Below are 25,543 nucleotides of genomic sequence, written 5' to 3'. Positions count from 1 at the left end.
AGTTGTTAGAAAAATGAATATTCAAATATAGATACCTGGAAGTCTACTTTAAAGTACAGTAACAAAATATTTGTGCTTCATCACCCTATGTAAGTACCATAACAAAGTATTTTTACTTCTTTACCGTACTAAAGTACATTTTTAATTTTTTTATTTTTTAGAGTAAAGGATTAGTTGTTCTACGTTTACGAGATTATTATTTCTACTCAAATATCTGTACTTGTACTGACGTACTTTTGCCACCTCTGGTATTATGTAGTAATTTATTTATCCGAAGGGCACTGTGGCTTTGCCCCACTTGTTCACTGGCTTCAATAATTCATAGCAGCAACTTCTAAAAAGGTTTGGGATGGGTTTTTTTTTCTCTCCCCACTTCCAAAACCATAATTAGCGTTTTAGCTTATTTGGCTTTTCTTTTTCCCGGCACTTACGGCTTTATTTATTTTTATTTGATCCTGTGACAGCAGGGCATTGGAGAAAAGAGGGCGGCCGGGGCATATTATGGGAAATGCGTCGCCATATGGCACACCGACATCAGCGAAATCTCTCTACAATCATGTTCGATCGCGAATTAGAATTTTCAGCAAAATCACGACGCCGTCACGATTGTCGTTGATGGTCGACACACAGCCGTCGCTGCCGTCAGCGGTGTTCGTCAAAAGCTTTTAATATTTAACCGACGCTAACGACTGTGGTTTTGTCATCTTCCTCAAACTTAACAATTTCAAAGGCATAAGAGCTTTTGAGGGATGCAATACCAAAAAACGGATTAGCGGTCCTTCTGCATTGAAACAAATCAAATAATTGATTTGTCTGCTTACGTTTTTTTTATTTGTGACGTTTCAATCTTGAGGAGACATTATGCTGCGTGGCTCCCGCGGAATGAGGAAGAGGTGGAGGCTGGACTCTGGTCCGGCCCAAACCACACAAAATGATAGCATAATGCTAATGCCAGGCAATCAACGGATGTTGGCGTGACCTGACCAGGTAGTGAGTTGGGTTTTTGTTGTTGGGTTTTTTTTGCACTAAAGGTGTTCCGAAGTCCAGCGAGAAGTGCTGAGTATGGGGAAAAAACACGGTACCGGGGCGACGTACAAGCCAGTACAGCCGAGAACAGGGAAAATCCATCAGCATGAATAAGTCATGTGTGGCCTTTCGCTGGAGTGCACGAGAGAGGACTTAAGTAACGGCTTGTCAAACAGACCGCCCTTTAGTCAGTCTTGTACTGATACGACGAGAGGAAAAAAAATGACAGGAAGGGGGAGGAGTCAGCTTGGATGATGATGATGGTGGTGGTGATGATTCAGTCCAGACAAATATTTTTCTTCTCTTAATGTTTTGAAATATAATGCAATGATATGCTGCCTACTTTTAAACCCGTACTGTAGGCAGCGTCACGCCATGTTTATTTTACCGACAATTTCAGGATGACGCGCTAAGAACCACAATTTAATCGGATCAACAAAGCACACCCAAAATGCTACATTATGAACGTTTTTCTTGAACAAACGTTAACAACTTCAACTCATTTGCTCCCAAAAATGTACAAATACATTCTATTTTAAATGTTTCAAGTGTCCCAAAGACATATATATACGTTTTTTTTCTATGCTAAAGCACGCAGAAGGCTTTGATGCAGCCTCTCAATTGCATAGCACGGTTAAGGAAATGGTAGTTTTTACAAAAACGGCCAGCAGGTGGCAGCAGAGCAAATGAGATCAACCAGGGCAATGTTGAAAAAAAGCTTATTTACCCACAGTTCTATACAGATTTGTGAATAATGATATCACTTAGCTATATTCTAATGCTAATTGCTGCAAAACGGAAACAGATAGAAGAGACTCTTATCTTTCTTTTTGTAGGTTTCATGTTTTTATAGCAATAGAACACAATATTCTTTGGGCCTTGCAAAATCAGTCAAAATCCAGTAAAACAGCCGGAAGCGAAGGGGGTTGCTTCAGTGCAAATGGCTGGGAGTGAATGAGTTAAATAACGACTTTCTGGAGGTAAAATTGAAACTTTTTTTCCCCCCTCAATCATTTTAAAACTTTTTCTTGCAAAATTTTTTTTCCCACTTTAGTAAAAAAGTATATATTTTTTAACACTGACTTGATTCTCAAAACTCTTGACTTTTTTTTTTAATCTTTGAACTTTTTACATGTAAACTTGCGTTCTCATGAGCAATTTCAACTTCATTTCAAATTTTAAAACTTTTTGTTTTTGAATATTTTCATGAAGCCATAACATAACTGTCTTGGATAGTCCAACGTTTTCAAAAAAAAACTTTATTCCCAGTAACATTACAATTTTAGTCTCTAAAAAAAAAAATGGTATAAAGCCATCATGTTGCTGTATCCATTTTTCCGTGCCCTGCAGGATTTCCACAGAAAAGCGCTATCAGTTGTACACACGCAAGTCTTGTAACATCGGCCATAAAAAATTCCCACGCCCAAGTCTGTTGAGATGGTGGGGATAGAAAAAAATAAATAATAATAATAAAAAAGCAAACTAAATGACAAGAGAACAAGATGCGTCGACTTGACTTGAAGAGACGACGGCGCACACGACCAAAGACACAATAAGTAGAGTCGGCTAAATAAATGATGCCTTCTTGCTGCACGCATGACAAGTAGACCGTGAAACTGTCACGCCGATTAAAACATGCAAATAAGTCACAACGGCCGGAAGACCCACTGCATGTCTTCGCAAATGTACGTTGCATGAGCATAAAGTGGTAAATAAAACAAACAAACAAACGTTGGATTGTCTGTTAGGCACGGCGTGCTGGTAAAATGCACGTCGAATGGCGGCTGATTTTGCTAACGTTTGCAAAGGAACGCGCATTAGCAGCAGGCGCGCACGTCCACCAGGCTGACTTTGCCTTTTAAACAAGCGCAGCAGACATCATGGAAGGACGACGTCATGGAATCATACACCAAATTGGATCCTCATGATTGATTTAAGGGCTCGTCTGCAGCTTGCTTTCCGACACGCACGCAAACATCAATATAAACATTTATTTATTTATTTTTTAAAATAAAAATTTGGACTCTTAATAGAATTGGGATGCTCTTTTACCAAATTGCGCATTTACTCGTTTCGTTTTTACCAAACACCCTCATGAACATTTTATTTCCAAAATATACAGACTTTATTTTTTCTTCTTTTATTGTAATAATATGGCCTTTTTCATGTGTCCTAAATTTTTTAAACTAAAATTGTAACTTCATTCTTATACATTTACTCATGTAGTAACATTTTCTATAAAATCTAATCTTCTAAAATGACTTTTTTTTTCCCTGAAATGGAAGAGACAAATTTATTCTTTGGAAAAATAAAAAAAATTCAAAAATGTGTTTTCATGTTTTTTTTTTAAGTTACTTAAGTAGACAAAGCAAAGCAACATTGTGATGTCATTCTTAAAAAAAATTGCTTTACAATCATATTTGGACTTTTTCCAGAACGTTTATAACTTCATTGCAGGAAACTGTATTTTTTCACAATGCATATTTTCACAATTTCAGTAAAAAATAAATAAATAACACACCCTGTTGTATTCTTATTCAATTATAACTTTTTTCCCATTTAAATAAAACTATTTTGACTTTATTATCTCAAAAGTAGGACTTACAACTTATTTCACATTACTTTATTTTCATGCTATGATTTTTCTTATTGTCACAATATTTTGACTTTGTCCTTCATCAAATGACACATTTCCCATAATATGGCAACTTTTTTATTTTATGATTTTTTTCCTCTCATAGAATTCCAACCTTATTCTAAAATACCTTTTATTTCCTACTATTCTGACAATTGTCGTTTTTTGTGTGTGTATTCAGACGAGCGTGAGGCAGTCCAGAAGAAGACGTTCACCAAATGGGTCAACTCCATCCTGTCTCGGGTCAGCTGCCGGATCTCCGACCTCTACTTGGACCTGCGTGACGGACGCATGCTCATCAAACTTCTGGAGGTCTTGTCCGGCGAACGATTGGTAAGACCGGCGAGTTTGACGCATCAACATCGTTTGCGAGAATGTCAACATTGCAGCAGCAATCGCAATCATTTGAGAGCAATTGTCATCGTTGTTCTCTCTCAAGATTGACACAATTCTTTCTCTGGAACAGACTTCAATCGCTACTTTATTCTTGTACACTTACAATGTAAAATTTTGATTTTTCTTTTTCTCATATCCTCTTAATTTTATTATTATTATTGTTATTATTACTATTATTTTTATTTTTATTTTTATTTATTTATTTATTTATTTACGTTTTTTTCTTCTTCTTTTTAGATTTTTCTCAAAACTTTATATTTGAAAAAACTTTTCTATTTTCTTTTTTTTCTTTTTATTTTCTTTTTTTAATCTAAAACAAATAGAGTTTCATGATTTATTTATTTATTTATTTATTTTGGTTCATATCCCCCCCCCCAATTTGTTGCAACTTTATTCTAAATGTTTTTTTTTTCAGATACAATTGTAACTGTCATACAATTTTGACATTTTTCTTTCCGAATTATATTTTTTCATAAATCTATGAAAAAAAACTTATATTTTAACTTTTTAAGGATTTTTTTTTTTATTGTCTTGGAAAAAAATTAACATAATTTTACAACATTTTCTTGTAACCTTATGCCATACAATTATGTTCAAAATGTCCCCAATTTTTTTTCTCTCTAACGTAACGGTCAATTTTTTTTCTTCATAGCTAGCATGGCTTCATTTGTTGCCATTTTTCTTGTAATATTTCAACATTGTTCAACATTGAAAAAATATTTGTACAGGATTATGTATGTTAAGTTTTTGCCTTTTTCACTTATATATATATATATATATATAATTGTTTTTTTGTTTTTGTTTTTTAACAACAACACAATTCTCTTAAAATGGCTTTTTGCCCATAACAAAGTAATTTGAATGCATTTGCAATTTTTAATGTTATTCTTGGCTTTTTGGCTTTTTCACACAATTGGATTATGATTATCCCCCAACCCCCCCCCCCCCCCCCCCCCCCCCACCTCCCTTCCCGCCATCCCTTAGCCCAAGCCCACCAAAGGCAGGATGCGCATCCACTGTTTGGAGAATGTGGACAAGGCACTGCAGTTCCTCAAGGAGCAGCGCGTCCACTTGGAGAATATGGGCTCCCACGACATCGTCGACGGCAACCATCGCCTCATCCTCGGCCTCATCTGGACTATCATCCTCCGCTTCCAGGTCAGAACACAACTCACTCAGTAGCGCCCCCCTGAAAAGGAAGTCTCAGATAACAGATTGTTGTGGGTCTTTCACTGGAGCTCTGGATGGCATCAATAGGCCCATTTGCCGTATAAAATGGCGCATGGTGTTGGTGTTTGATGATCATGTTGAGGATTCTGTGAATGTGAAAATGAGTTTCACCGATCGACATGAAATTGAGTGGACATGTCTCTCACGACAGGACGAACGCAAAAAAAAAACAGGTTTTTGGCCATTTTGGTTTGAAGCAGCCATTTTGGAGCAATTAAAGGGATTTGATCAACAAATTGTGGTGGATTTGGCATGAAAAAAAGACCACGTTTGAATTCTTCTGAATATCGCTGCTGTTACTCGCTGCCGTTAGCAAACGCGAGGCAAACATCAGAACGCGTCTTTTACCTTCTCGGAAGAGATATTTATTTTTAATTTGACAGCGACACGGTTATTTTTAGTTCAAACAATATGGCCCACTCCATTATTCAGTTCTTGGTGAAAAGATGAAAAGTCAGCTTTTGACTCTTTAGTTTCTGAGAGCTAAATTTAGCCACCATGAAGGATTTATTGGTCACGTGACTGCTCCAATTACAGCCGTGCACGCTGGGGAAATTAAAAAATGCTCACACTTGAATGTATTTTTTTCCCCATACATGATATTTGTGCGTTGTTTTGTGTTTTATTTGTGTTTTATTTGTTGATTTCTTTTCTTTTTTTTGACGTGACCTATTGATCGTCATCCCGATCAGATCCAAGACATCATCGTGGAGACGGGCCAGGCCGACCAGAAGGAGACGCGCTCGGCCAAGGACGCTCTTCTTCTGTGGTGCCAGATGAAGACGGCGGGGTCAGTCGTTAGCTTAGCTTAGCATTCGCGTTTCTTTTCCCGTCTTCTCAGTCAAGTAGAAAGAAATGTTTTTTGTTTGTTTGTTGCAGTTATTCAAGTGTAAACATAACAAACTTCACCACCAGTTGGAAAGACGGCATGGCCTTCAACGCGCTCATTCACAAACACCGGTAAGACAAGCTGCATTTCTTTCTTTTTTTCTTTCTTTCCTTTCCTTCTTTCTCTCTCCCTCTCTTTCTCTTTCTTGTTTTCTTTCTCGTTTTTTCTTTCTTTCGGTTATTTCCTTTTTTCTCTCGTTCTTTCCTTTTCTTTCATTATTTTTTCTTGCTTTCAGTCTTTTCTTTCTCTTTCTTCCATCTTTCCTTCATTGCTTCCTTCTTTTTTCTTCCTTTATTCATTCTTTCCTTCTTTTTCTTTTCTTATCTTTTTCCTTCATTTGTTCCTTCATTCCCTATTTCTTTCCTCTGTTCTGTCCTTCATTCCTCCATTCCTCCTTTTTTCTGTCTTCGTTATCTCTCCTTTAATTTTCTTCTTCCCTTCTTTTTCCGTACTTGTTTTATGTCTTCTTTCCGTCCATCCTTCCTTCCTCTTTCTATCCAAAAATGATTTATTATTATTATTTGTATTATTAGTAGTAGTAATAATAGAATTGTTATTGTTGTTGTTACTATTACAAATTTCTTGCGCTTATATTTTTAATATGATATAACCTAACAATGTAGTATGATTTACATCATATACAAATATATTTATTCAGACATCATCATTACGATGTAGCAGTCGCAGTAGCATTGTCTAATATTTTATCGATCATTTATTCATGTTATGTCATTTTGGAATCCATCCATCGACTAATTAACCCATATTGTTGTCTGTCGCTGCCTTCCAGACCAGATCTGGTGGACTTCAGCCAGCTGAAGCGTTCCAACCCGACGCACAACCTCCAGAGCGCCTTCAACGTGGCCGAGAAGCAGCTGGGCGTCGCCAAGCTGCTGGACCCGGAGGACGTGTTCACGGAGAACCCGGACGAGAAGTCCATCATCACCTACGTGGTGGCCTTCTACCACTACTTCTCCAAGATGAAGCAGCTGGCGGTGGAGGGCAAGCGAGTGGGCAAAGTGCTGGACCACGCCATCGCCACGGACAAGATGGTGAACAGGTACGAGACGCTGGCGTCGGAGCTGCTGGCCTGGATCGAGCAGACCATCCTGGTGCTCAACAACCGCAAGCTGGCCAACTCGCTGTCGGGCGTCCAGCAGCAGCTGCAGGCCTTCAACACTTACAGGACGGTGGAGAAGCCGCCCAAGTGAGTCGTGCCAATTGGCTCCCCCTAGGGGCCGGCTACACAATTACAGGCTTGTCTTTTTCTTCCTCCCAACCTGTTTGTTGAGAGTTGATTATTGGTATTTTTTCAGGATTTCAAGATCTTAGTCAATTTGTGCTGTATTATTCTCATGTTTCTCTTCAGCTCTCTTGGTCCGATTGCATCATTTGTTACACAGAGAAATAATTGCAACGGGGAAATTTATAAATCTTCCTTCTCAACTGACAGTGTGGGCGTGTTGTTCAATTTGGTTTCTCTTTAGTATCAACATACAATCAATGACCGGCTGGCATGTCAGTCGTTATAATTCCGACGTCGTCCCCAACAGGTTCCAGGAGAAAGGCAACCTGGAAGTGCTGCTTTTTACCATCCATAGTCGCATGAGGGCCAACAACCAACGGGTGTACACGCCCAAAGAGGGAGCGCTGGTCGCCGATATCAACAGGGTGAGACGTCAAAGCACCGCAACGCGACTAAGGCCAAGACATTTTGGAGAAAGATGGCGAGAGTGTGGATGATTGAGAGGTTGCTGACTACGATAAGCACTATTAAGTGTTTTCACTCATGTATTTTGGTGACAGAGACTCTCTACACTTCGCTTTTTAACCAGAAGTACTTAATAATGTAAAACAGTTAAATAAATTAGTTATGCAGTTGTAAAAATGGTGACACCACCCTTGTTTCTTTAGTTCCTTGTTAATTTCTGGTGCAGGGGGTCTGCAACCTTTGGCTCTTTAATCCCTCTACTGTGGCTCCCTAAAAAAAAATGGTAGAAATTTATATTATATGTTTTTATTTTTATTTTATTTTTTTTACATAAAATATTATTTAAATGAATAAAGGATTAAATAAAATAATAATAATACAATATTAAACACTGTCAAAGTAAAAAAAAATTGTCAGAAAAAGAGATGAAAGCTACATAAAAAAGTTTTACCCAAAATTGTCCAAAACGGAAGAGGAAAAGCAGAAAATGACCATAAAATGACCACAAAAGTGCCAAAGATGTCAGAATTGAATAGAAAAGGCAGAACAGAAAACCTTCAAAAAGTAACCATAAAATGTCTAAAAACAAAAGAAGAAATCCTTTTAAAATTACTATAAAATGTCCACAAGATGGCAAAAAATGTCAGCAAATTGATAGTAAAAAAAGACAGAAAAAAATATTTTAAAAATTTGCCAGAAAATGTCCCAAAAAGAGAGTGAGAGGCAGAAAATGACCATATGTTCAAAAAAAAAGTCCGAAATTTGACAGAATAGTCTAAAAATTTATAAAAAAAAAATAACAACAACAACAAAATCCAAAAATGTAAGACAACAGGTCGAAGAAAATGAATCTCAAAATGTATTGCATGCCGAATATTTTGGATGCTGCAATTAGCTTTTGGGCCCTCAGTACATTAGACTAAACACTAACAAAATGGCTCGTTTGTCAGTAAAAGTTGATGACATTTGTTTGGACAAATACAATGATGACAGCAAAACTAGATCATACAAGTTTCATTTAAGAGCTGATAGCTAGCTATTGTCAGCCATGTTTTTCTTGATGTTAATTTCTCAGAAGATCAACAGCTACTGTCAAAACCAGCTTTTAGACATTCCATGTATTCTTTTGTGTCTCTCAGTCACATGATTAGCCTTTCATTGATGAATAGTATATAATGTTGCATTTTTGATTGGCTGTTACATCTGCGACGTCGCGACGTCATTCACCCCGCTATGCAAATCCCGTCGCTCGCCACCGCCGCGAGCGTCAAGTCGTTTCTTGCGATCCGCAGGCCTGGGAGCGGCTGGAGCGCGCCGAGCATGAGCGCGAGCGCGTCCTGAGGGACGAGCTGATTCGCCAGGAGAAGCTGGAGCAGACGGCGAGACGATTTGACCGCAAAGCGGCCATGAGGGAGACGTGGCTTCTGGAGAACCAGCGATTGGTCGCGCAGGTAAGCCGGAGGGCTTCAAAAGGCAGCATGGAGCGTTTTAGGGTTTGCAAAATTTGGGGGTTCAGGGAAGAAATGACTGGACTGACACTTAAAATGAAGAAATGGATTATAATGGGTTCGAATTGTTTACCTTTAAAAAAAAAGGGAAAAAAGCATGCTCTATGGGGTTTTAGTATGGAGACCGATCCTCCACTTAAATCTTTTTTTTTTTTTTTTTTTTAATCTTAAAGAAATGTACGATTGCAAATTTTGGGGTAAAATGTCCAAACAGCGTTTTGCTTTTTCTTTGGCTTTTGGCACACCGCCATTTGAGAATCGCTCATTGAAAAAACATCACGGTCTTCCCAGGACAACTTTGGCTACGACCTGCCGGCGGTGGAGGCGGCGAAGAAGAAGCACGACGCCATCGAGACGGACATCGCCGCCTACGAGGAGCGCGTCCAGGGGCTGGTGGACATCTCGGCCGAGCTGGAGGCCGAGCGCTACCACGACGCCAAGCGGGTGGACGCCCGCAAGGACAACGTCCTGCGCCTGTGGGACTACCTGCAGGAGCTGCTCAAGGCCCGGCGGGGCCGTCTGGACAAAAACCTGACGCTGCAGAAGATCTTCCAGGAGATGCTCTACATCATCAACTGGATGGATGACATGAAGGTAAAAAAAAACAGCGCGTTAGCGTTGAAAACGATGGGACGGGTTTGTTGACGTCTTCTTGATCAGGTTCGTCTGCTGTCTCCCGACATCGGGAAACATTTGCTGGAAGTGGAAGACCTGTTGCAGAAACACGCTTTGCTGGAGAACGACATCGCCCTGCAAGCAGACCGAGTCCACAACGCAGGTGCTGCCGCTCTCAAGTTCGCCAACGGAGAAAGTAAGTCTGACTTTAATGTTCATGTCTGCCCCATGTTGTCCTCTTTATGCAAAAAAAAGGAATTCTATGTTTAGCTTTAAGTTCCCTTACCGTACCTAATGTGAAGCAAACTGACACCTTAAAACAAAAACTTTTTTTTTGTTAACCTTATCCTCCATTATTCGTTGAAAAACTAACCACAAGATGGTGCCAAAGCCCTGCCTTAATAAGAAAGTAGTACTTTAAGTGAGTTAAATTTGTTTGGGAGGAGCTAAGAGCTGCGTGTACGTATACACGCACACTTAAGGGACATTTAATACAAATCAAATTTGTAAAAATGTATTTTCAAGGGTAGTAATGTTGAAACTTTTTCCTATAGCTATAAATATTGCTTATATATTAAAGTTATTAAATACATATATTACAGCTTTTTGTTCAAAGTGATGAGGCATATACTGTATTGTTTTTTTTTGGGGGGGGGGGGGGTGACCCACAGCCCTGTATCGCACCAGAATAGATCCGCCTCTGCACTGAGCAGATTTCCAAATTCAGAACCTAAACGAGCAATCAATAAAAAGCTGATTATATTTCAAAGCAGTTACTTGAGGATGATTAATGTCATATGTTCACACACTGACACGGAACAGAAAGTGGAGCAAGCCATTTTTTTTCTTGTGAAACGGAATTCACATTTTTTCACTGTTATGAAGAGAAATTATTTTACTGTTTTAGTTACAGATTTTTCAAAAAATATTATCATATCTAAGCTCTACAAAAAAGTAGTGGTAGTGGCCATGTCTAATGTCGTGTTTCGTTGATGTTGCAGGCCACTAAAATTGGACTTTGGGCCTCAAATGGCCCCCAGGCCACAGTCTGGACACCACTTTTTTTTGTGTTGTCAATGACTTAAATTTTTACAATATTTGCTGCAGGGCGCTGGCCCGACATTGCGTAAAGGAATTTAGTCTTGATGTCACAAAATAATGGCGGCGTAAAAGATGAGCTTCGCGTCCTGTGACGTGTCAACATATTGAAAGCGAGCGACTCGAACCCAACGCCAATTCCGCCGCCTCGTCCTCATCTCCCAGGTTACAAGCCGTGCGATCCGCAAGTGATCCAAAATCGGGTGGAGCACCTGGAGCTCTGCTACCAGGAGCTGCGCAGCCTGGCCGCCCAGCGCCGGGCCCAGCTGGCGCAGTCCCGGCGCTTCTGGAGCTTCTTGAGGGAGGCGGCGGAGCTGGAGAGTTGGATCAAGGAGAAGGAGAACATCTTCTCCTCGCTGGACTACGGCAAGGACCTGACCAGCGTTCTGCTTCTCCAGAGCAAGCACAGCGCATTCGAGGACGAGCTAGCCGCTCGCCGAGCCAACCTGCGGCAGGTACTACAGCTTCTTTTTTTACCCCACGTACGTAAGTCAACGGGAATTAATAAGCTTCGGTTTCATCCCGTCAGCCCTTTTTTCTTTTCGGGTATAATTGTATGTGAAAAGTGATTGTTGTGAATTGTCTCTATGATTGTCCAAAAGGAAAAAATAACAAAAATTCTGACAATATTATGTTCTATGAAGCAGTCTAAATACTCAGAAGGCGGCCATTTTGCTACTTGCTGTCGACTGATGATGACATCACAGTTGCTCAGGTAACAACCAATCACAGCTCAGTTTCTCAAAACTGGTGAGCTGTGATTGGTCGTTGCCTGAGCCCTGCGCAACTGTGATGTCATCATCAGTCGACAGCAAGTGACAAATTGGCACTTTTACCCATCTCAGGGGGCGGCCATTTTGCTACTTGCTGTCGACTGATGATGACATCACAGTTGCGCAGGGCTCAGGCAACGACCAATCATAGCTCACCTGTTTTCTGCAAATGAGCTGTGAGCTCAGCTTCAGAAAACCGGTGAGCTGTGATTGATCGTGTGCGACGTCATCTTCAGTCGACAGCAAGTAGCAAAATGGCCGCCCCCTGAGATAGATAAAAGCGGCTGGATTTTGATTCATAACTCATACTCCACAAATGTAACAGAACGTCATGTTTAGACTATTGAGGTCACATATAACATATTATTGTCAAGAAATGTTAAATGTTACAATAGCTTACAAAAATCGACTTGTTTGGGATCAAACCTGCGGCAGATTGTGGCCGAGGGCGGCGAGATGATCCAGGACGAGCACTTGGCCTCGCCGATGATCCGAGAGCGCGCGGACAACGTGGAGAGCCAGTGGCGGCAGCTGGAGGAACTGGCGGCCTTCCGCAAGCAGAACCTCCAGGACACGCGGCGGTTCTTCCAGTTCCAAGGCGACGCCGACGAACTGACGGCCTGGCTGGCGGACGCCAAGCGGCAGATGAGCAGCGACGACGCGGGCCACGACGAGTACACCACCCGCCGGCTGCTGCGTCGCCACGGCGACCTGCGCGACGAGGCCGCCAAGACGGCGGCCACCGTGGACGCGCTGGCCAAGCAGGCCAACGCCTTGCCCGAGGAGCTGCTGAACACGCCCGACATCCAGTGGCGCCTCAAAGAAATCAAGGACCTCTTCATGGAGCTGATGACGCTGGCGGACGTCCGGCAGAAGAAGCTGGACGACGCCATGGCGCTGTACACCATCTTCAGCGAGACGGATGCCTGTGAGCTCTGGATGGGCCAGAAGGAGACGTGGCTCGTGGACTTGGAGGTGCCCGACAAGCTGGAGGACTTGGAAGTGGTCCAGAATAGGTACGCAGTCGTTATTTGCGACACACCTTTTGACTACTTTTGTTCAAATGAAGCCCTTCAACTCACTCCAAGTTGTTTCCTTGGCGCCAAAATGCCATTCGATCCCGCCTAAGAACTACTTTTGTCCAAATGAAATCTCTCAACGCACTTCAGGTTTTTTCCTCGGTGCCAAGATGCCGTCAAATGGCACCAAAGTGCTACTTTTGTCTAAACAAAACGCCTCAACTTACTTGGACTTGATTCCTTGGCGCCAAAATGCCATTAAACTACTTTTGTCCAAATGAAACCTCTCAACTCACCTGAAATAGTTTGGTCTGGTGCCAAAGGGTTACTTTTGTCCAGACGAAACATCTCAACTCACTTCAGGTTTATGTCCCGTGGTTCCGAGATGCCGTCAGATGGTACAAAACACCATTTTTCTCTCAACTCACTTCAAATTGTTTTACTTGGCGCCACCAATGGACTACTTTTTAAAATAGTATTTTCTGATTTCAAAAGTGCCGGATCATAAATAAATAAAAATAAAAATGAGGTTGCAGTTATTCTTTCACTTGGGAGTCCGCAAAATAACATGAAATAAATACAACTAAATATAGCATTGAAAACGTACCTTCGATTGTATTTTTTCAACAATGTAGTCTTGATTTTCCAGAAGAAAAAATTAGATTTTGCGAGAATTGAGAGTTTTTATTATTATTATATTATAAATATTATATTAAATAATAAATCCAGCGTATATACAGAAGTCGCAATTTGAGGCCCACTGAGAGCGGTCGGACGAATCCATATTTAGCTGTGCCTTTGGTCATTTTTTTTGTCGTCTCCAGGTTGAGCATTCTGGCTCAGGATATGGCCAACGTTCAGTCGAGAGTGGATGACGTCAACAAGGCGGTGAAACAGCTGGAGGACAGCCGACACCCTCGCACGAAAGAGGTCAAGGAGTGCCAGATGAGACTGAATAGAAGGTGATTTGGGTTTCTTCAGATCCAGGTCAAATCAAATTGGAAAGTCAATGTAACTTGGATCCAAATTTAGACGTATGCCGTCTGCTTACAGTTAAAGCAGTAAAAAGTTAGTATTTTATCCAGATTGAATTGGATAACTACATTATTTTTTTGTGTACTATTAATAGCTTTAACTCATTCACTCGCAGCCATTTTCACTGAAGCAACCCCCTTCGCTCCCTGCTGGTTTACTGGATTTTGACCGATTTTGCTAGGCCCACAAAATATTGTGTTCTTATTCGAGTCTCGTCTTTCATCGGGAAAAATAATGTTTCTATCTGTTTCAGTTTCCGCAGCAATTAGCATTAGAATATAGCTAAGTTTCATCATTATTCACAAATCTGTATAAAACAGTGGGGAAATCAGCTTTTTTGCAACATGGCCCTCGTTGATCTCTTATACTCTGCTGTTATCTGCTGGTCGTTTTTGTAATAACTACCATTGCTTCAACAGTTCTCTTAAATTCAGAGGCGGCATCAAAGCCTTCTTTTTGCCCTAGCATAAAAAAAAACATACAAGCGTCTTTGGGACTCTTAAAACATTTAAAATAGAACATATTCATACATTTTTAGAAGCAAATAATTTTAAAACGAAATTTTCCACTTGTTGTCAACTGAAGATGACATCGCCTATGCTGAGGAAGTAGGTAACGACCAATCATGGCTCACCTGTTTTCTGTGTTTGGTCAGCAAACTGAGCCATGATTAGTCGTTACCTACTTCCTCAGCACAGGTGTGATGTCATCTTCAGTGGACAGCAAAGGTATGAATTGTTCATAAGAAATAATGCGGTTATCAAATTAATTCTGGTCAAAATGTTAACTTTTTACTGCTGAAAATGGCTCAATGAGTCCCTTTAAAAAAAAAAAGCTTGTAAAGAACTGACGATTGTTTATTTATGTATTCGTCAAGTATGTTTTTGAACGGTTAGACGTGGAAGAGGTTCCCGCCCAGCTTGGTTTGTAAAACCCTGAAATGAAATCCGGTTGCATCGCCTTGAAGTCGAACTTGTGTACAAAACCGCATGACGGTCAAGTATTTCGTAACGGAACGCTGAAAACAAAATCTTAGTGGTCTGTAGATGACACAGAAGATTCCATTGTTTTCAGGTGGGACGCCTTTAAGGCCATGGTGGAGGACAAGAAGAAGAAGGTGGACTGCGCGGTAAGCCTGAACAACTACGGGCTGGAGTGCGACGAGACTGCGGCGTGGATCCGTGAGAAGACGCGCATCATCGAGTCCACGCAAGAGCTGGGCAACGACCTGGCCGCCGTCATGGCCATCCAGAGGAAGCTGTACGGCATGGAGCGCGACCTGGCCGCCATCGACTCCAAGCTGGACATCCTGATGGCGGACGCCGAGCGGATGGCGATGGAGAACCGGGAGAACGCGCCGGACATCTTGGTCCGCCAGGCCCAGCTGGACGCCGCCTGGGACGAGCTGAAAAATACCCTGAAGGACCGCGAGGAGTCGTTGGGCGAAGTCAGCAAGCTGCAGACGTTCCTGCAGGACCTGGACGACTTCCAGTCGTGGCTCTTCAGGGCTCAGAAGGCCGTGGCGTCCGAGGAGATGCCCGCCTCGCTGCCCGAGGCCGAGGAGCAGCTGAGCCTCCACGACGCCGTGCGCGACGACATCGACAACCACGGCGAGGAGTTTTGCGGCATCAGGGATACCGGCGCGCAGGTCACGCGCGACCAGGAGGACGACCCCCAGTACCGGGAACTGGAGCGGACGCTCGGCGATCTGGACCGAGGCTGGTACGAGCTCCAGAAGATGTGGGACCGACGCAAGAACTTCCTGGACCAGTGCTTGGGCTTTCAGCAGTTTCTAAGGGACGCCAAGGCGGTCGAGAGCATCCTCAACAACCAGGTGAGGGCAAATCCAGAGGTTGTGTCTTGCGCAACATTGTGATACAAATCCAGACGTGGCATTTTTCCATTTTGTCGACGGCAGGAGTACACGCTGGCCCACGTCGACAAGCCCGACACGCTGGACGGGGCGGAGCAGGCCCTGAAGAAACACGAGGGCTTTTTGAGTACCATGGAGGCCAACGAGGACAAGATTGACGGCGCTCTGCAGGTGGGCAGACAGCTGGCGGACGGCGGCAACTTGTATGCGGCAAAAGTGCAGGACAAAATGGATTCCATCAATGACAGGTATGCCGTTTCTCGGAACACGCACCGACTGGATTGGCCATCAAATTGATTTCAGTCAGCCAACTAAGATTCCAATCCTCGGGGTGGGATTGGGGGTGTTGGTCTTTTTTTTCTTTTTTTCCATGTTTTCTTTTTTTAATTTTTTCATTTTTTTAATTTTTTAATTTTTTCATTTTTGTCATTTTGTCATTTTTTTTCATTTTTTCATTTTTTTTCATTTTTTTAATTTTTTAAATTTTTAAATTTTTTTAATTTTTTAATTTTTTTTAATTTTTTCCATTTTTTCATTTTTTCATTTTTTTTTCATTTTTAAATTTTTTAAATTTTTTCATTTTTTAAATTTTTTCATTTTTTCATTTTTTTTTTCATTTTTTCATTTTTTTTATTTTTTTAATTTTTTCATTTTTTCATTTTTTTGCTAGGCTACCACTCAGGGCTGGACTGGCCATCTGGCATACAGGGCAGATGCCCGGTGTCCTTTGGGGCCAATGTGGTTCAATTCAATTATTATTTTTCTCCATTTTACTCTGAGGGACCGGCCCACAATTTAGAAGGAGCAGCCCGTCCATCCATTTACAATATAGAGTGCAAATTGAACCAATAAAGAGCTATGTGGTAGCCAAGGGTGGTCAGTAAAAGTCAAAAATGCCAGGGCCGATTATTTGTGCCAGTCCAGTCATGCTACCACTACATCACCATCATTTCCATTTGTCCTTTTCGCTGTTTTTAACACTCGTACCTAGCATTATAACCAAGCAAAATTTCAATGCGACGAGATTGGAGGTGTTGATTAAAGCTGCACACGTCAGTTTTCTCTTTTCTATTCTTGTGGCGTAGAAGAAGATCAGATCAGATTTTTTTTCAGAAAACTGCGTCATTACAAAGGGTTCACATTTTTTACTGAGCAGCCTGGACAGAGACTTTGTTTTTTTGGGTCGGTCCGTTAATTCTAACATATCTCAGTCGTGTTACTTTGGTGAACGAAAACAAAACGAAAAGATTTTCGTCAACATATTGTTTACCGGACAAAAACTAGACTAAACCTCCATTAATAAACAATCACTGGGACTAAATCAGTAAAATCATTATGCATTTTCATTTGAACTATTTCTATTAGTTTAACATTTTTTTCCCCACTTTTGTTAACAAGAGTATGAAAACCTAGAATTTTTTTATTGTACATTTAGAACAGATATAACATTTTTGATTAATCGGGTGTTAACTAGTGAAGTCATGCAATTAATTACGATAAGAAAATGTAATCGCCTGACGCCCCTAATTTTTTATAATCTTTTTTTTTAATCGTGTCAGGCGATTAAATGTTTTCAATTGTAATTAATCGCATGACTTCAATAGTTAACTCACGATTAATCAAAAATGTTATATCTGTTCTAAATGTACAATAAAACATTTTTTTCTAGTTTTTCATACTTTTGTTAACAAAAGTGGCAACAATGTTAAATAGAAATAATGAAAAATATTTTTTGACGTCTATAGCCGTCAATGGCAGCAAATGAGTTAATGGGGTTTTAGTCTCGTCCAGTAAAAAGTGCGCTTGGACGAAAATATTTTCATGTCGTTTTCGTTAACAAATGAAACACGACGAGACGGGAGATGTTTGTTAAAGCTGCGCGTCACTTTTGAGTTTCCTGCTCTTAGTAAGAATTTTGTGCTTCGCCCTAAAATTCATCGTTGCTGAAGCTTAATGGGTGTCGAAATGCATCCCAACTTGATCAGCGGCGCTCACAGAGCCACAGAGGATGCTTTTCCCCCACATTAACTCCCACAATGCATCTGAGTAGGCAGGTTGCAGCGCTAATGGATATCGATTCACTTCAAAGTGAGCGTGTACACTCTTGACGACCGTTACTGCGCCAGGTGTATTTCTGAAACTCGAGCCTCTCTCTGCGGGGATGAAAAGAAAAAAGAAAAAAGAAAGTTTGTTTTTGACATTCAGGCAAAACAAAAACAAAGCGCGAGCGCAGGAGGTGTCGGGGCAGCTGCAGGACAACCGAGACCTTCAACGCTTCTTGCAGAACACTCAAGATGTGAGTTCACCGTTTTGTTGTTGCGCCGCCGGTGCCGCAGCGGCGGAGCCGTTGCGGCGATCTCAGGACGTTTCTGCCTCTGTCCGATTCCCAGCTGACCGTGTGGATCAATGAGAAGATGCTGACCGCTCAGGACACGTCTTACGACGAGGCCAGAAACCTGCACAGCAAGTGGCTGAAGCATCAGGCCTTCATGGCCGAGTTGGCCTCCAACAAAGACTGGCTGGACAAAGTGGACCAGGTACCAATTGAAGAGACCCAGGACCAGAACCGTATCAGCATCAGGCGAGAGTTTTGATAGCCATCGGTTGCTTTGTTGAGGTTGTTAACAGGATTTTGCTCAACAAATACAAAAAATCTTGACATTTTGGTGCAGCTACTAGCTACCTTACTAGCTCCAGGCAAGATGTTGTTTTGTCAAGTTAGCGTGATGGCACAAAACTGTTGTCACTAAAATTTGTAAAGGGGTGAAGCGTGGGCAAAGGAAGAAATCTTGAACATTTAATGCGCATTCGGTAGCCTTAAGTCGCTTCCTCGTGACCTCTGCCAAGCATCAAAAAGTAGCAGGCAACAGGTTGTTTTGTTAGCCATTTGCTGGTTACTCGTTAGCAAGTTGGCCAGTGTGACTACACAAAAGAAACATTTTCACCGCAATTTTGGGAGGTTGCTGACGTAAGGGCAAAGGAAGACATCTTGAAATTCAGATACAGATTGTTAGAGTAGCCAATATTAAGTATTGTACTCTTTGCGTGTTCAATTAACTGAATGGTGAGATCCTGGTGAAGAAGTCCCTTTGCAAAGGTAAATAATTAACAGAAGCTTCTGATGACGAAAGGCTGACGACACTGAAGCCGTGTTCTATCAGGTTCTGTGTCCGGCTCTCCGTCACATCCTCATTTATTCAAAAGTGGGCGAATACGAAATGTCTCCACTCATCAGCCCACAATACATTTGATTACAACTCAGTGAATACAAGAGAATCTGTTCCCATGGGTATAAATCAGATTAGAGAAAAACAATAATAATAAGCCTGTGACTCCCCTCTTCCGACCGGCAGAGACCGGCCCCAGACAAAAAACTCCCTAAACATATCAAATGGAACAAACCCATTGCCCTTCTTCTGAGAGTGAGACAGATAATACAATTCTATTCATTGAGCCATACTGCTATAACTAAATCCAAAACGGCTAAAATATAAATTGAAACTGAAAAACAATGTTAATAACTCATCAAGATCTAATTGTCTTAAGTAGCTTCCTTAGCTCTTACCTTTGCCAAGTACCAAAAGCAGGACTCAAGAGATTGTTTTGTTAGCTATGTGTTGATTAGCAAGGCGGCTAGCGTGAGTGCACAAAACAACATTTTTCAAGATTTGTATCCGGTTGCCTTAAGTTGACTGTATTACCTCCGCCAAGCTTGTTTTGTTAGCCGTTTGATGGTTAGCAAGTCAAACAATTTTTCCACTAATATTTGTTGAGGGGTGGATCTGGACATTTTGGTGCAGATCCGTTTGCCTTTTGTTGCCACTGGCTACTAGCTAGCTACTAGCTAGCTACTTTATTACCTCCACCAAGGACCAAGTACATGAGGTAAGAGGTTGTTTTGCTAGCTGTTCAACAGTTGGTCAACCGTCCAGCGACCATGATGACTTAAAAGAAACATTTCCACCCAAATTTCTAGAGGGGTGACGTATGGGGAAAGGAATAAATCTTCACAGATCCCTGTTGCCTGTTGTAGTTTCTGGCTACTTTTATTTACCTCCGCCAAGCACCAAATATATGAGGCAAGAGTTTGTTTTGTTAGCCTAGCCGTTTGCCGATGAGCAAGTCGACGCTCATCTATCTGAATAAAAATTTTCTTCTCCGATCCAAATCAAATCAAATCAAAACGACAGGAGGGCCACGAGCTGATGGCCTCCAAACCCGAGTCGGAGCCGGCGGTGCTGGAACGCCTGGCCGCCCTCCGCCGGCTGTGGGAGATGTTGGAGTCCACCACGCAGGAGAAGGCCCGGCTGCTGTTCGACGCCAACCGCTCGGAGCTGTTCGACCAGAGCCTGGACGACATCAGGAAGTGGCTGGGCGAGCTGCAGCAGCGGCTCCAGAGCGCGGCCGGCGAAGACGGCGGCGCCGGCGAAGACGTCAGAGATCTGACCAACGCAAACATCCTGCTCAAGAAACACCAGGTGGGAATCATACGCGCCATTACAGAAGGCGGAGAAATTGCTCGGGTTCTTGACACCCCCCCCACCCCCCACCCCAACCCCAACCCCCCACCCCCCGCTTCTTCTGGTGACCAGGTGATGGAGAACCAAGTACGGGATCGCGGCCGAGAGCTGGAGGAGCTGCAGGAGGTGTTGAGGACGCATGGCGGTGGCGGCGGCGGCGGCGGAGGACGCGACGAACAGCGGCAGCCCGAACTGGAAGCCGAGCAGCAGAATCTGCAGGTTCAGTTCCAGCAGCTTATCGCACCCTTGGCCCAGCGCAGGGGCAAACTGGAGGCGGCCAAGGCCGTGCATCAGTTCTACAGGGACCTGGCTGACGAGCTGGTGAGTCTTACCACATCGGATTCCGTATATATATATATATATATTTTTTCCTTGTTGAGATGTCCTGACATTTTGTTGTTGTTTTCCAGCTGTGGATCGAAGAAAGGTTGCCGCTGGCGCTGTCGCAAGATCATGGAAACGACCTGCAAACTGTGCAGTTGCTGCTCAAGAGGAATCAGGTAACTTGAGATTGCATAGAGCAGACGCAAGGAATGCAGCTTTATAATATACAGCGGGTATAAAAAGTCAAGCACACCCCTGTCAGGTTTTTGTAATATCAAAAAGTTAGACCATGATGAATCATTTTAAAACCATTTCCAGCATTTATGTGACTTGCTACAAACAAGACCTTGAAGCAAAAAAGATCAAATAAAATCATGAAAAGCCTACTAGAACATTTATTTGCGTTAGAGGTAAACATGAGGTTAAATGATTCGTTGAGTCTGAACACAGCCATATTCCCAATTTGAGAGGGTGTGCACATTTGTGCAATCCCAGTATCTCAGTTCTTCTATCGAAAATATTGTTTTTAAAACTTGAATTGAGTTGTGCAGGTTGTCGGACACATCGATGGTAAAAAAAACCGTTTCAAGTTGATCTTGGTCTCATCCTATTTATCTCACAAATACTTGGCATCTAAAAAGCGGAGAATCATATTATTTTGGTTTTAGATTTTTTTTTTTAAAGAAAGAAAAGAAAAAAGCCAAATTAAATTAAATACCAAAAAAAAAAGTAAAAATAAGAACAACCGTTTAACTAAACCAAAAATAATGTGGAGTGAATATTGGGGGGAAATTAATTGAATTTTTTTTCTAAATTGAAGGCTATTAAAATGTGACAGACGTAAATGAAAAAATATAGTTCTGTGAGTTTTAAATGAAAAGAATAATATATTTAAAAGTTTGTTGCAAATTCTTTCAATAAACCATTAAAATAAAAATGAAGTAAATATAATAACACTGTATAGGAAAATATGTTCAATGTAAAAAAAAAAAGTAAACGTACATGTACACACATCTAGTTTGAAAAAAAGTAAAACAAAAATGAAAAAAAAGATTTAACCAATCTGAAAAAGTATAAATGAGAAAAACAAATTAAGGGTGAGGAAAATGTGACAAGAATAAAAGTCGAGTAATGAACAAAGAAAAGAAAAAAACATTCATCAAGTAAATAACACGAAACACACAAATAACGTATTAAATTTCATGAATTAGAAAAATCTGATTTAAATATTACAAAAATGTAAACAAAATAAAAATAAAATTATACAGTGAAAAATGCAATTTCATTTCAATACAGTTTGATAATAACGGAATACGCAATTTTCACAATCCTTATTATTTGAATCCTTGCGCAGACACTGCAGAGAGAGATCGAGGGCCACCAGCCCCGCGTGGACGAGGTGCTGGAGCGAGGACGCAGGATGGCGGCGGCAGCGGGCGAGGAGGGCGAGGAGGGCGAGGAGGGCGAGGAGGGAGGTCCCGAGGCCGGGCGGCTGGCCGGGCGGCTGGCCGGGCAGCTGCGTCAATTGGAGGAGGCGTGGCCGCGGCTGCAGGACCAAATGAAGCGACGCAAGGACAGGCTGGACGCGTCGCACCGGGCGCAGCAGTTTTACAACGACGCCGACGAGGCCCAAGCGTGGATTGGCGAGCAGGAGCTCTACATGATCGCTGAGGAAAAGCCCAAGGTACAGCAAAAGTCTACACACCCCTCTTCCAATGGCAGGTTTTGGAGAAACAAAATTCAAATTCAACTCATTTGAAACAAAACCTCTTTTACACGGGGCAAGTAAAAAAACAAAAAACAACTTTGATCACTTGGTTGCAGAAGTGTGCACACCCGCTAATGCTGGGAATGTGACTGTTCACAATGAGCCAATCACATTCAAATTCATGTTGAATAGCAATTAGCACACACCTGCCAGTAGGCTTTACATTTAGGTACATTTTTACACTCCTAATGACAGTCAAAGCAATAATGCTCAAAATAGTACCAAAAACACATGGAAAATTAAAATAATAATAATAATAATAGACAAGAAAGAGTGCAAACTGCTAGACAAAAAATACAGAATTATCTTGAGATGTTGTTGTCTAGCTTGATAGCTAGCTCGCTAGCTGGCTGTATGTATAGCTAGCTAACTAGCAAGTTATTAGATACAATATACTGTAATGTAAATAAATAAAACATAATTTTAAAAAATGAGAATTCCAAATATTACACACTAATAGTACAAAAAACATAAAAAATAATTCCATTAAAAATAAATAAAAAAGATCAAATAGTAGAATTACGGAAGCGACTGCATTCACTTGAATTTTTTTTTCCTGTTTTTCTGATACATTTTTAGGGACAGCTTTGGTTTTTTTTGAGTATTTTTTTCTGTTTTATTGAATATTTTTTTCCGTTTTTTGGGGGTAATTTTTTTTCAGTTTAAAAAATATATATATTTTCCTCAGTTTTTCTGAATATTTTTAGTAATTTTATTAAATTTAGTAATTTCCCCGTTTTATAAAATAATTATTTTTCTGTTTTTCAGTTTTTATTTTTTGTTTTAATTCCGCTATTAGCGAGTCTGCAACAAGTCACTTGGAGTTCAGAGGTTAAAAAAAAATATATATATACTCAGAAAAACAGAACACCAGCTCTGTTTATTCTGATTTTTTTTTTTGACAGAAAAAAAAATTCAGTAAAACTGAAAATAATATTTTAAAAACCGGAAAAAAAAAAGCTCCCCCAAAAAATGTATCAGAAAAACAGGCATTGTTTTTTTTTCCCTTCAAGTGAATGCAATACGCTTCCGTATAGAATACTAGTATGAATAATAAGATAAATGTAGAATGCCCAAATATAAGAAATGAAGCTGCTCTTCTGTCGAGAGATGGTGCAGTGGATGCTGCATATCATCTATCAATTGTTCAGCATCCGTCTTGTTTTGTTTTTGTGGCACCCGTTCAGTTCACAGACTAAACTTTCACTTTTTGTCTTTTTGTCCATGCAGGACGAGCAGAGCGCCGCGTTGAGTCTGAAGCGTCACAACATCGTCCAGCGGGCCGTGGACGACTACGCCGACGCCATCCGCAATCTGTCGGAGCGAGCTCAGTTCATGTTCGCGGAGGACCATCCCGACGGGTATGCCGCCACTTTTCCTCAAATGGGACTAAATGCGGCCCGAATGAAAACGCTGGAGTCTTTTCGATTCCCCGCGGCGCAGCGAGAAGATCATCCGGCGCCAGAGCCAGGTGGACAAGCAGTACGCCGGGCTGAGCGAGCTGGCCGAGGACCGGCGCAGGAAGCTGGAGCACGCGTACCAACATTTCCTGCTCAGCCGCGAGGTGGAGGACCTCGAGCAGTGGATCTCCGAGCGCGACGTGGTCGCGTCTTCGCAGGAGATGGGCCAGGACCTGGACCACGTCACGGTACAGGCGCCGCTACAATTTGTTTTACCGTCAAGGAGTCAAACAAATGTTGCCGTCAAGTTTATTGTCAAACTAAACAGAAAACGCAAATAACTTGCGCATTACTTTGTCAGCTAGCTTAATGCTAACACACAATGCAAAACACCATAGACGGGATAATGAAACTAGCATCAATGTTGCAGCGTTACAGCCCTGCAGCGACAAGTGTTGTCATAAATTAAGCAAAATGAAAGTGAAATATTTTATGAAGTTTTTCATATCATAAAAAGCTGTATTAAATGTGTGATTATTACAATGTAAAAAATAGCAATCATAGCATGATATATCAAACTGTACATTTAAAAATATGTAATCAAGTAACCCCCCCAAAAACACAACATTGGACAAGAATAATAAATATAAAAAAAAAAAAAATGCTCTGAATGAAAAATGTAATATTTTCAAGCGTGAAAACTTTAATAAAATAGACAATGAATACTTGTTTAAAAGCGTAATACAAAAGTATAATAAGCAAAAAATAAAAAGTGGTGGAAATAATTTGAATAGAATCAAATAAAATATACACTTAATCAAAAACAACTCAACTATATACAATATTAGTAAAAAAATACCGGTACTGTATAAGCAGTGTGTTATTATTTAAAAGGGTATAGCCATATAAAATAAAGTAAGCAATTAACACTTATTTGAAAGTAATAAAAGTGTTAAAAATATAGAATAAAAGAAGCCAAAAAAAGTACAGAATAAAAAGTATCCTAATTAAAACTAAAGTACAAAAAATATATACGCATAATAAAGTAAGCAACATAATAATATGTGAAAAGGGTTAGGCATCGTCCCTTAAAGTGTAAAAACGTAATAATAAATGAACAAAAAGAACGTAAGCAAAAAATATACTGCATACAAAACGACACTTTTTTTATGTCGTTAAAAAAGATTCTTCATTCAACTTTCTTTGGTTGTGCGTAACCTTGCTGTGTGCAAAGTGGGGGGATAAAAACGAGTGTCACTTTGTTGTCATGCGTGCGTCAGCTCCTGCGGGACAAGTTCCGCGAGTTTGCCCGCGAGACGGGCGCGCAGGGTCAGGAACGCGTGGACGCCGTCAACCGGACCATCGACCAGCTGATCGAGGCGGCTCACGGCGAGGCCATCGCCATGGCCGACTGGAAGGACGGCATCAACGAGAGCTGGGCCGACCTCCTGGAACTCATCGACACGCGCGCTCAGCTGCTCAACGCCTCCTACGAGCTGCTCAAGTAAGCGAGACAAATGGAAAAGGAAAGTAGTAGTAGTAGAGCCGTCCCACTCGCTATTGCGCCACGCTGGTTTGAAACCAGAGATTTTGTCCAAAAACCTTAAGATTTTGTGCAAATTCAGAAGTTGTATTTTTCTAGCTTTTTTTTTTTTTTTTTGGAGAAGTTTGTTTCAGCTCTAAATGGCACAACGTTTGTTCAGCCCTTGTAAATGATTGCCAC

General features: G+C 41.2%; 1 protein-coding gene across 2 annotated transcripts in view; it reads left to right on the top strand.

The window, feature by feature from the left end:
* Positions 1–25,543, top strand: part of sptb (spectrin, beta, erythrocytic) — a 40,721-nt gene that overhangs the window by 7,984 nt on the left and 7,194 nt on the right. For both annotated transcript variants that reach the window (XM_086094067.1, XM_086094066.1), the window contains 23 exons: positions 3,843–3,994; positions 5,042–5,215; positions 5,980–6,077; positions 6,167–6,247; positions 6,967–7,383; positions 7,730–7,847; positions 9,180–9,338; positions 9,687–9,989; positions 10,056–10,206; positions 11,274–11,563; positions 12,317–12,897; positions 13,725–13,862; positions 15,010–15,769; positions 15,854–16,056; positions 18,014–18,104; positions 18,199–18,345; positions 19,999–20,286; positions 20,401–20,649; positions 20,739–20,828; positions 22,007–22,336; positions 23,651–23,781; positions 23,864–24,068; positions 25,101–25,324. In XM_086094067.1, the coding sequence (XP_085950193.1) occupies positions 3,843–3,994; positions 5,042–5,215; positions 5,980–6,077; positions 6,167–6,247; positions 6,967–7,383; positions 7,730–7,847; positions 9,180–9,338; positions 9,687–9,989; positions 10,056–10,206; positions 11,274–11,563; positions 12,317–12,897; positions 13,725–13,862; positions 15,010–15,769; positions 15,854–16,056; positions 18,014–18,104; positions 18,199–18,345; positions 19,999–20,286; positions 20,401–20,649; positions 20,739–20,828; positions 22,007–22,336; positions 23,651–23,781; positions 23,864–24,068; positions 25,101–25,324 (5,380 nt within the window). The remainder of the gene's footprint in view (positions 1–3,842; positions 3,995–5,041; positions 5,216–5,979; positions 6,078–6,166; positions 6,248–6,966; positions 7,384–7,729; positions 7,848–9,179; positions 9,339–9,686; positions 9,990–10,055; positions 10,207–11,273; positions 11,564–12,316; positions 12,898–13,724; positions 13,863–15,009; positions 15,770–15,853; positions 16,057–18,013; positions 18,105–18,198; positions 18,346–19,998; positions 20,287–20,400; positions 20,650–20,738; positions 20,829–22,006; positions 22,337–23,650; positions 23,782–23,863; positions 24,069–25,100; positions 25,325–25,543) is intronic.

This window comes from Leptonotus elevatus, chromosome 14 (assembly GCF_054856555.1).
Source record: "Leptonotus elevatus isolate MCC_2025b chromosome 14, RoL_Lele_1.0, whole genome shotgun sequence".
NCBI lineage: Eukaryota > Metazoa > Chordata > Actinopteri > Syngnathiformes > Syngnathidae > Leptonotus > Leptonotus elevatus.
Note: the sequence above shows the minus strand (reverse complement) of the source record. Positions and strands in the feature narration are given on the sequence as shown.